Raw genomic sequence first — 11,971 nt, 5'->3', positions numbered from 1 at the left:
TTCTGGGTGACACCTCCTAAACTGGAGGTGCTCCAGATATCAGATCACATCTGCTATTGACATTTGTCAGAAAAGGGCGGTATTTTTGCAACGCTGCCAGAACTGTGTGTCTGAGTCTGGGACTGAATCACTGGGGACTCATTCGTGAGGAGCAGGTTGAGATTCGAGGTTAGTTTGTTTCACTTACTTGCTCATCCCCCTTCTTGATGGCAATTTATTACTTCACACTGAGCCTCCTGTACATGAGTGTCGTAATAACTCTCAGCAAGGTAATTGAAAGCTCTTATTCTTTCAGGCAGCTGCTATGAATATAGGCTAATCCATAAGCTCTCAACTCCTTTTCAAGTCTCTAGTGTATGAAATACCCAAAAGGCTATTTTTCCATGTCAGTTTTTTTGGCCAGCAAGAAGCCTGCGTTTCTGAAGTTGGTGTTAATTGGCCTGCACCAGCTTTGAGACACTTCAGCAACTGAACAGAAGCAGCATCCACAGGTATCAAACATGGCTGCCCATTCTGTGCTCATCTGCCTCGCCTTCAGCTTTCTGCTGGGCTTCACTTCACTGGGCCAGAACTCTAGGGAGGCTGGGGCCGATGCCCAGGCCACCAACCAGACGGCAGCCACCTCTAATTCTCTGGAGGCTACGCTGGCCACTCCGGTAGCGGAGGACCAGACCATCCCGATGATAGGCAGCCGCTGCCGGGGCTACTATGATGTCATGGGCCAATGGGACCCACCGTTCAACTGCAACGCTGGCGTCTACCTGTTCTGCTGCGGCTCCTGCTTTTACCGCTTCTGCTGCCAGTTCAAGGTGCACAGCCTGGAGCAGGAGTCCTGCTCCAACTACGACACGCCCGTCTGGGCCAACACCGGCAAGCCGGCGGCCCCCGTCACTGAGGTGCAGGAGGAGCCCGACCGAGACCGCACCCACATGATCGTCTACATCATCTGTGGCGTGGTGGCCATCATGGTGCTGGTGGGCATCTTCACCAAGCTGGGCCTGGAGAAGAGCAGAGGTGGCCAGACAGACATGACCAACTCTAGGTAAGAGAGTAGCAGGGGTCATGGGCCAGTGGGACGGGGTGGCTGGGGGCAAGGTGGATGTGGTTGTGTTCTTACAAGCGATAATAGGTGTGAACATGGAGTGTTTGCGTAAAGCTATTTGTGGAGAGCCCAGACTATGGCTTCTAGTACACTGTGAGGGAATTCGAGCTGAGGTTTTTTGGTGGACTATTGACATGCGCTGGCTGGCGCACTGCCAAGGGCTAATTCTAGTTCAGCGAAAGTGAAGGGAGGGCTGGGTGTGATTGGCCGTACTATTGGTTGTTAAGAATTAGACCACAGGGATGGCGTTAATACAAGTCATTACCGGATCTCTCAATTGGGGGAGGAGGACTTCAACCACACCAGTATTATTATTGAGAGAAAAGAGGGCCCAGTCACACCCTCGCAGGCTCTGATTTCTCAGAGGAGACAAGCTGCAGGCCTGAGGGGGTGAGAGAGAGAGACAGGAGCCTCCAATACCCGAGTCATCTGCTGTATTGATGAGCCCAATGACAAAGGCGGGGGGGAATGGAAAGGCAATCCATTGGAGTGTGAGGCTGGGCAGCCATCATTTCCCCTGATTTACCATAGTGTGCAGGGTTGTTTTTACGAGACTCGATGAAGGCGTCCTGCCATCCTACAACAGGCGGGATGTGGGGGAGGGAGACAGAGAGAGGGGCAGAGGGTGGTATCTTATTGATCAGCAGGGAGAAACCCAATCAGGTCAGTCAGCCAGTTGTCCCAGTCATTCGGCCCATTGATTCACTGAGACCCCAATTTCAAGGTTGTGTGCGGCTAAAACATGCACACAAACATTGTAGATGCCTAGGGATAGTTTTAATTACGTTACTTGAACAAAAACATACTTTAATAAACTATGACTTTACAAAGTGTTTTAGATATTCCTGAATGAATCTCTTGAGCCTAAGTTGAAGAGAATAGATTGATATGATTTGATATCAGAAAGGGTATGATCATTAGTATGAAACAGGGCCTTTAGATCTGTGATATATTAGAGGGAAGGAGACAGTTGTCTGTGGGAAACTGTCATTCAAGGCCAATCTCTTTAGTTGTGCTGTGAGTGGCTCATCACAGGGGTACTGTATCTGGAATTTGCTTCTCACTCTGTGTGTGTGTGTGGTGCTTGTGTGTGTGTATGTGTGTGTGTGTGTGTCTGTGTGTGTGTGTGTGTGTGTGTGTGTGTGTGTGTGTGTGTGTGTGTGTGTGTGTGTGTGTGTGTGTGTGTGTGTGTGTGTGTGTGTGTGTGTGTGTGTGGTGCTTGTGTGTGTGTGTGGTGCTTGTGTGTGTATGTGGTGCTTGTGTGTGTGGTGCTTGTGTGTGTGGTGCTTGTGTGTGTGTGTGTGTGCGTGTGTGTGTGTGTGTGTGTGTGTGTGTGTGTGTGTGTGTGTGTGTGTGTGTGTGTGTGTGTGTGTGTGTGTGTGTGTGTGTGTGTGTGTGTGTGTATCCTGCGGTAAAGCTTTCTTACAGCGTAACAGAATATATCTGGTGTTTGTTGTGCATTCAAAGAGTAATTGATTTTATTTATTCAAAATGCCTTTCAACAGCTGAATGTTATTGAATGCTGTATACTATAGCACAGTATGGATGGGAGATTGAGTAAGATGAGCACACATTTTAAGAACAGTTTTCTGTTATCAGATATTATATTGTTGAAAGTGTAGTAAACTACCTGTCAAATTGATCAGTCATACTTTCTAAGTTGGACATGTTTCTAAGATAAAGAATGTAAGTGTGATGTACCAGTCAAAAGTTTGGACACACCTACTCATTCAAGGGTTTTTATTTATTTGTACTATTTTCTACATTGTAGAATAATAGTGAAGACACCAAAACTATGACATAACACATATGGAATCATGTAGTAAACTACCTGTGAAATTGGCTACTTTGAAGAATTTCAAATATGAAATACATTTGGATTTGTTTAAAACGTTTTTGGTTACTACATGATTCCATATGTGTTATTTCATAGTTTTGGTGTCTTCACTATTATTCTACAATGTAGAAAATAGTACAAATAAAGAAAACCCCTTGAATGAGTAGGTGTGTCCAAACTTTTGACTGATACTGTACTTGTGTGAGATAGTGTTTTTATAGGCCTAGTACTGCTCAGCTTGGGAGAGTTTACCATCACTGTACCACTGCTTGCTTTGATTGCAAGACACATATCCCACCATTCCCTCAGTAGTTCTTTCACCATTTTTATTCAAACCTCTTGCGTTTCCCAGGCCTCCTTGCAGCCCTGTTCTCCTGCACCACGGTTCCCCTGCACCACAGTTCCCCTGCACCACGGTTCCCCTGCACCACAGTTCCCCTGCACCAGGGTTCCTGAGCGGGTACATGTGTTTGTTTGTTCCCTCATAGCGAGCCTCATAGTCTCCAGCACACATTCAGTGAAATGCTACACAGAGATATAAAACATGCATCATGTCCTTTAATGCGCTGATTCCTGCTCGGGTAGAGAATTATTAATGTGCCAAGCCAACTTCAACTCTGCTAATCTCGTGCATGGCTTAGTCTGATGTGGATGAGCGGGGAGAGAGTGCTTTGCGTTTCCCTCCAGATTCAGATATCGAACTGGAGGGGATTTATGGCCCACACCATTAGCTCCTGACGTTTCTAGCAGGTTGTGTGTGCAGCACAGCAGGCTTAGTCCCTCGATGAGGACAAAACATTTCATAGTTTGAAGGGTGAAATATTTCAGCTCTGTCTCAAGCTTTAAGAAATGTAATTTCATGTCCTGTGTGCTTACAAGATGCTTTTACCTACCAGTGAGTGGCTCACCTGTTTAAATCCTTTACAAAGCCTATTCCATTCATGCGGCTGGATGTTCACCTTGAGCAATTCAGCTTATCCTCAAGGGCACGGCAGCAGCCTGACCCACCAGGAATCTAAACAGCCAATATTTAGAATACTATTCTAACAATTCCCACCACTGCTCTTGATCATTCATAGCCAATGGTTGCCTGGCTAACCATCCACACCTCTCTGCCCAACTGATGTTTCTTCTCCACAATGAGTCTGGATTTGCCTCCCTCCCCGACGATTTCTAGAATGTAAACACACTCTGACCGCTTTGATTGGTCCCAGACAACGATGGGTTGGGCCAGAGCCGGCCTACGTGATGACATTATCAAATTTGATACTCTGATTGGTCAGACTTGTTAGAGACGATCCAATCGCTGATTTCTTTTGTACAATGCCCCTCATTTTGAAGTCACACAAATTACTTTAGGATGGAGGTTTTAAACTGAATGTATGTAGTGATCGATAGAGCAGTGGAATTCAATGCAGGGTGAGTCATCAGGCAAAACCAATGCCAGCAGGACAGAAAAAAATATGCAAATATTTGAAAACAGAGAAAAAAATGTGTGGTTGCCTTCACAAATTAAAATTAAACTATTGATGTGAAGAATATTCCTCCAGTATAGTCTTCAACAGGGGATTTAACATTATGAATACTGTCACCTCTTTCTCCACAGAGGTCCCTGATGCATATGTAAAACAACATTCTATGCCCTATTATTTTCCACTACGCACTTAACACAAAAACCCAAATTAACACTTTGATGCTTTCTCGAACAACAAAATAACCTCCCTCCCGCAGTGCAGAGTCAGACCAAATTCTTTATCTTATGAGCCCCCGCTTTCGGTGTAGCTGAGCGAAAGAAAGAATCAAACTTATTCCAATTAATAATGCATGGGCGCTTGTTTGGAGCCATGCATCGTCTGCGGCTGGCCTTGTTGTCCCTTGGGACTGAGGCCACTGTCCGTCACTTCATGTCAGTAACTGCGCACTGAGTGTACTTTGGTGCTCGATACCGCTCTATTGGAAAATAAGAGACCTTAGACAGTGGTCCACTGACAGCCAGGAGCTCGTCTGATTTGTGGATCTACTCAGTGAGCAACAGCAAACCAACAGAGACAGTGAGGGGTTGAAATATTGTTTCCTGGGGACATACACTGCCATCCATATATTGAGGCTTGAAAACAGAAACTCTACAGAGGAATCCATGCGAGGGCAGAGCCATTATGACTCTGGTGTGAACACTGTACTCTGGTGTGAACACTGATGCACACATGCACACATGCACACATGCACACACAAACACACGTGTTCATAATAATTGATTCTGTGTGCACTTCACGGAAACATTGGCAATGCACCATTTACAGAAATACACCAGCCGTATACCTATGACGACATGATTGCTAACATGTATCAGGGCTCAACACGTCCTAGAACACCTTCCTAATACTGCGTTGCACTCCACACCCTTTTGCCCTTAGAACAGACTCAATTCGTCAGGGCATGGACTCTACAAGGTGTCGAAAGCGTGCCCATGTTGACTCCACTGCTTCCCACAGTTGTGTCAAGTTGGCTGGATGTCCTTTGGGTGGTGGACCATTCTTGATACACACAGGAAATTGTTGAGCGTGAAAAACCCAGCAGGATTGCAGTACTTGACACAAACAGGTGTGCCTGGCACCTACTACCATACCTCGTTCTAAGGCACTTAAATATTTTGTGTTTCCCATTCACCTTCTGAATGGCACACATTGAAGTGTTTATAACAAGTGACATCAATAAGGTATCATAGCTTTCACCTAGATTCACCTGATCAGTCTATGTCATGGAAAGAGCAGGTGTTCTTAATGTTTTGTATACTCAGTGTATTTTTAATTACTCAATTAATTATTCCAATCAGAACTGGATAAGAGGCCAACATTGGAATAATATTCAAATCTATTTTTCATGTTCTAGGGAGTTTTTCCTAGACACCGTGCTTCTACACCTGCATTGCTTGCTGTTTGGGGTTTTAGGCTGGGTTTCTGTACAGCACTTTGTGACATAAGCTGATGTAGAATAGTTGAGGGAATTATTTTATAAACATTTACTTAATATGCCACTGAAACCAGCATTTTTCTCATATTCCATTGGTTTTCAAATCAAGGTGATTTTATTGTCAAAAGGTATAATCCTAGTCACGTTAGTAGGGGGGTGTGGAGTTAACCCCGTTAATAATCACAAAAAACACTTTGTCAGTAAATGTTTTTTTAACACTTTCAGTGGATGCCACTAGTCTTGCTCAACTAAAAATGTAATCTGTTTCATCTCAACTGTTTAATTCACTCCAACAAAACCATTGAGATACTTTGATCTAATATTTTCTCATTTAGAAAAATATCCCCTAGGGCAATCAATGCAAGTCAATGGCACGTATACTAGCATTTTTCAAATCATGTCCAAATCAACTATAAGTTACTTACTTGAGTTACACAATCAATTTTGAGATACTTCAGGGTGATTTAGACAGGAAGATCAAAAATAATCAAATAAAAACTCATAATAGTGAGGATATTAACAGTGAGATGTGCAATGTCATTTTGTTCCAATATTTAATTATTTCATTAAAATAAGATACCTAGACTTAACTTCTAATCCGAAATAAAACTTGTAAAATAGATTTTTAACACACTAGTTTTCAGGGGGCGTTTTGCCCTGATAGTGGGGCAAAATGCCCCCTTTCTAAAAAGTTTTAATTTTTATTGAATAAAAACAAAAAATCTGCTCACTTATTTCCTTCAAATTGTGTGCCTAATGATAGCCAGTATACACATATATCTACATCTTACCAAACTAGACAAAATAGACATTTCCTTTAAATAAAAAATTCACCTAAAACCACTCCTTCCCTTAATTTACAGTGTCAAATAACACTCGTACTTGAGAGCAATATCTTTTGGAGAACAAATGTTTCATTTTGGTATTATAAAAAGGTCGGTAGCAACATGGAATAACATTGTTGAAATCTGTAGCATCTCAGGTTGACTTCAAAATCCAAAATGCAACGCTCTATGGGATGACTGGCTAGCAAATATAGCTACACAGAATAATACCAAAGACAATATCAGCATGTAAAGTAGATAGTTAGTTGTAAAGTCACCTGAACAAACTGCACTATCAATTTACGAGTCTACAATCTCACCATGTTCAACCTGCAGATCGATGTGCCTCACAGAGTGGAGACTGACATTTGCAACGGCAGATATACTTTTGAGGAGATGGGAAACATTACAATACATTTTTTTTCTTGACCTTTTGAACAATTAAAAAATATGTCCTATTAAAAAATGTTAATGTCAAGCCCTGATGTATGCACACAAACTCATATGCCTACACACACACACACACACACACACACACACACACACACACACACACACACACACACACACACGCACACACACACACACACACACACACACACACACACACACACACACACACACACACACGCACACACACACACACACACACACACACACACACACACACGCACACACACACACACACACACACACACACACGCACACACACACACACACACACACACACACACACACACACACACACACACACACACACACACACACAGATAAAACACTTTTGACAGCAGGTGGTCCCTAGGCTTTTCCTTTAGCCTTTCCTGGTATATCACTCCTCACTTCGAATTGTCCTGTCCTTTCACTCCCTTCATCCAATGTCTCTATCCTTTACTCTCGGACCCCTTCCTGGTGGCCCCCTGTGTGCCGTCTGTCGCTCCAGATCAGTTCGGGGGAGCGGTCCGTAAAGCAGTCAGGAGAGATGGGAGAGGCTGCTGCTCCAAAGTGGATTTTGCATTAGGTGTGTCCTGGGTATAGGTAATGAGGGCAGGCAGGGACGCTCAGATGTGCTATGTGCGCGGCATTAGTTACAGTCTTTTCCACGCATACACACACACGTGAGCATACAAAACAAACAAAATGTGTTATAGTCCAATAAAACTCAACTCAAACTGTCTGCTAGCACTAATAAGTCCTAGAACACCTAGACACCACAGGAGGCTGGTGGCACCTTAATTGAGGAGAACAGGCCGTGGTAATGACTGGAGTGGAATAGGTGGAATGGTCTCATTCCATTTGCTCCGTTCCAGACCTTTATTATGAGCTGTTCTCCTCTCAGCAGCCTCCACTGCTAGACACTGTTAAATGCTCCCAGTTTTACTACACCGAGATTTTATACAGAAACAACCCCAGAACGTTTTATCCCAGGCTTTGTGGGAGTGACATCACTTAGAAGGCCACACCACACCCCAGTGCAGAGCCTCACAGTGAGAGCTGCAGAATACTGAGGACCACAGCTCAACTGTTGCTGCATTATTCCAAAGCTACCTCTCACACACATTATCCTAAAGGCAAACTAACACAGCATAGATAGACGCATACAAGACATGAGGTTTACTAAAACTGTACTACAGCGTGGTTTTGACTTGAATATGAAGGTCAGTAGATAACTCTTGATAGTAGGCTTTTTGTTTGCGTAACTAGAGACTAACGGCTAAAATACTGTATTTTTCGTTGTGAGACAAGCCATTTGAGTAGATGGGACATGTGCACAGTAACACATAACACTACAGTAATAATTCAATGTAGGCTTTGCAAATAGTGAGGACTACAAACTGCCGCTATGTGTGTGTATGTGTGTGAGTGTGTGTGTGTGTGTGTGTGTGTGTGTCTGTGTGTGTGTAGAGAGTGCATATGATTGTGTATACCGGCGGCTGGGACATGCAGTACAGCCCGGGTCCTGTTTTCACTCGACTGGGCCGGGTAATGGGCAAAACCAGGGAGGATTGACACAGTGCCCAAGCCACAGTGACAGAACATCAACAGCTAACTTGTAGCGATTTGTTGGAGCGGACTCAGTACCAAGCACTATCAGAGCCTCAGTCTTTATCGGACCAGCAAACCCCAAACCCATCAGTTTACCCTCCCATCCATCCTCAACCCTCTCTCCATCCTCTCAGTAATCACCTAGGCCCTTATCGTTCACACCATCGGCTAGAGCCTGAAAAACACAGCAGACACAAGAAAAAACAAGAGAGAGATGAGTATCAGTGAAACTCTGCTCGGGCCTCGAGGGGGAAACGGGCAAAGCAGCGTGCTTCTTTATTTTCCTTTCATCTGTTTCTCCCTCCCTTCCCCTCGTTCCCCCTCGTTCCCCCTCGTTCCCTCCGCTCCTCCACTGCTCATTCATCCTGAACTCTTCGGTGGTGTTAGGGACGGCAGTGTGACTGAAGGCCTTTCTAAGACCAAATGTTGTGTAAATGGTCGCAATGACAGACCCATTAGGGTTAATTTGCTGTGGTGGAGAGAGACCAGAGACTGATTGACCCCACTGCAGGGAATAATGACCCCGGGGTAGGACCGGCCATGGCTAGATCTGTACATCGCCTGGTACTGATTTATCTTTTGTCCATTGTACCGGGTTCTCATTTCAAGCTAAATGTACAGAATGAAAGAGGAGCATGGTCTGTAAAGCACACATTGAGAAATATTTTCAGAACTGTAAGTGAAGGGCCCTGTTGAAAACCAAAGCACCTCTCTGCTTCCAGTTACATTACAGAGCCTAGGCTTCAACAAAATCTCTCTTTCAACGCCTAAAGCCTCACCTGAACGCGGATGTCCACTCTCAAAAGGCATTGTAGAGTAACGCCCGTCTGTCTGGTATAATCACCCCGGCAGTTTCTCACTTTTTCGCTGGAATGCTGCAGTCATTCATCTTGACTGGGCTAGATTTCCCTCACAATCTCACTCCGATGTTTGCTGAGGCTTTGGTGCACTGTGATTGATGGCCAGGCAAACCCACGGCTGGTGCAGACAACCCCGGTAATCATAGTCTCTCCAGCCGGTCTGGAGACGCTCTGAGAGACGGCCCCTTGTCTCCCAGGGGGCACTTATGTTTGAGGTAGGTTATATCTCTAATATCTCCTATATCAAATGGAGGAGGTCAGGACAATCAAGCGTTAGCATGGGGGATCCAAGTGGTTAAAAATAGCACTCAGTTCCATCCAGTGGTGTATCTTATGAGATCTGTGAATGGTGGGCGGAGGCGTCTGTTTCTGGGGATTCAGTTTCAAAGGAACTTGATACACTTCTTAGATCCTCAACGTGGTGAAGGGGTCAAAACACTATCTCTCTGATCTTAATCACTCCTTTCATCTGTTTCAGGGCTCTTAATGACGATTAAGACTTAGTGTGATAATGATTAAATACACTGTGCACCACTGCACCTAAATCCTTTAGCACCTCCTCAAAAGTGATGCACGGGTCAACTCAGAACCACAGGGCCCACGGGTTTCAGCAGTGTTCAGGAATGTATTTTTTTTTTTTTTTTAAGTTTTATATTCTCATACACCTGCAAGATACTTACTAGAAGTACATCCCTTTTCACTTGAAAGATTTGTCATTATGATACTAACTCTACTACCTTGACTCTTTTAATTCAAAATACTATGTAAACACTGCCCTTCGCACTCCATAAACCATGCTGCTTTCAAACTCCGGAAGTTTGAAAGCTGTTGTACAGCTTGTACAGCAGAATTGTACACATAGTGAAGTTCAGCAAAAGTGGTACTGTCAATACTGTTATGCATACTAATTACTCTGCGGTCATATCAATGTAGCCAATGACAGTGTCACAATGACGCAACAGTCAGATCAATGACAGAGGGTTCCCACACTGATAGCTACTGTATGTGTATGAGTGTGAGTGTGAGTGTGAGTGTGAGAGAGAGAGAGGAGAGAGAGAGAGAGAGAGAGAGAGAGAGAGAGAGAGAGGGAGAGAGAGAGAGAGAGAGAGAGAGAGAGAGAGAGAGAGAGAAAGGTGATGTGCCCTTGAGCTAGACACAGGACACAAGTCAATGAGAAGCGACATGAAAACTAAGATTCTGCATGTGGAGTAGATGACCAAGTACAACTACACCAACGACCACATCCCCCACACCCCAACAGCACCATGGCCAACCCCATTGTACATATGCTTCTGTTTGATCCTTAAATGGAAGAGCGAGTAGAGATACTGTGTTACATAACATGGGACTTGGCTTCAGTGAGAAGAAGAGAGAGGACTAGATAGAGAGAGAAGGGAATAGAACGAGGGAGAGGGAGAGATGACAGGACATAAGTCATTTGATCACTCTGTTGCAGGAGAACATGTCAACTTGTAGTGTATTTGAGGTTTAAAAAGGCTTCTGAAGTTTGTAATTTCCACTTTCAAATTTCAGACTTGATTCTCCCCTTACGAAAAATGTATTAACCTCTACAAAAAAAATTCCATTCATTATAATCCACATAATAATTCACATTTCCTGTTACTGCAGAATTGTTTTCCTGCTGTAGCAAACTGGCTGAAATTAAGATCCTACATCTGTATGAGAGATCAAGCCCAGAGGACATCTCCTCCTCCTCCCTCTCCTCCTCATCCTCCTCTTCCTTCCTCTCTTTGGCAAAGCTAAAGCACATGCTTTTTGATTACCAAAGAGTTGTTGTGTGTCTTGTGTCCTTTGCTGCCGGCTCTCAATGTGACTAACCCCCTCCTCTCCCCCATCGTCCTCAACCCCTCCTTCCCTCATCCCCTTTCTACCCAGATCCCCCTTACGTTCACAAGGCATCAAAAAGAATGTGAGTCACCCTGACATGTGTTGGGGGGCATTCGCATTCGGAGCACATAGATCTGCCCTCCGCAGAAAATATAATGATACACCATGAGAAGGACTGCTCTGTCTCTTTCTCTGGCAGTGGGAGACTTTTCAAAAAAGCCCTCTGTCTTCCACACCACCCTGTTCACACACTTCTGAGAGCCGTCCTCCTCTAGATGCAGCAGCCTTCAATTCAAAACCAATCATCGGTTCCTGGAAGGTGCAAAGACTGTACAAGTCTGTACAAAAACAGGAAGTGTCTGTTGTGTGGCTCGACAGACATGATCGTTTTCTTCTCTCATCCCAGTGCATTCCATCTGCTCCAAATACCCTCGCCACCACAAACATGAGCAGACAATACTGTGGCACGTGTACAAACAACAAGTCC

The 11,971-nt window shown here is 44.4% G+C and overlaps 1 protein-coding gene across 1 annotated transcript in view; it reads left to right on the top strand.

The window, feature by feature from the left end:
* The first annotated feature begins 310 nt into the window (after positions 1-310).
* LOC139364812 (protein shisa-9-like) overlaps positions 311-11,971 on the top strand; it is an 84,433-nt gene continuing 72,772 nt past the window's right edge. The window contains exon 1 of the mRNA XM_071101928.1: positions 311-1,042. Within this exon, the coding sequence (XP_070958029.1) occupies positions 501-1,042 (542 nt within the window). The 5' untranslated portion in view covers positions 311-500. The remainder of the gene's footprint in view (positions 1,043-11,971) is intronic.

The sequence above is a fragment of the Oncorhynchus clarkii genome, chromosome 13, assembly GCF_045791955.1.
Source record: "Oncorhynchus clarkii lewisi isolate Uvic-CL-2024 chromosome 13, UVic_Ocla_1.0, whole genome shotgun sequence".
Lineage (NCBI taxonomy): Eukaryota > Metazoa > Chordata > Actinopteri > Salmoniformes > Salmonidae > Oncorhynchus > Oncorhynchus clarkii.
The sequence above is the reverse complement of the archived record's forward strand: the minus strand, read 5'-3'. Positions and strand labels throughout refer to the sequence as shown.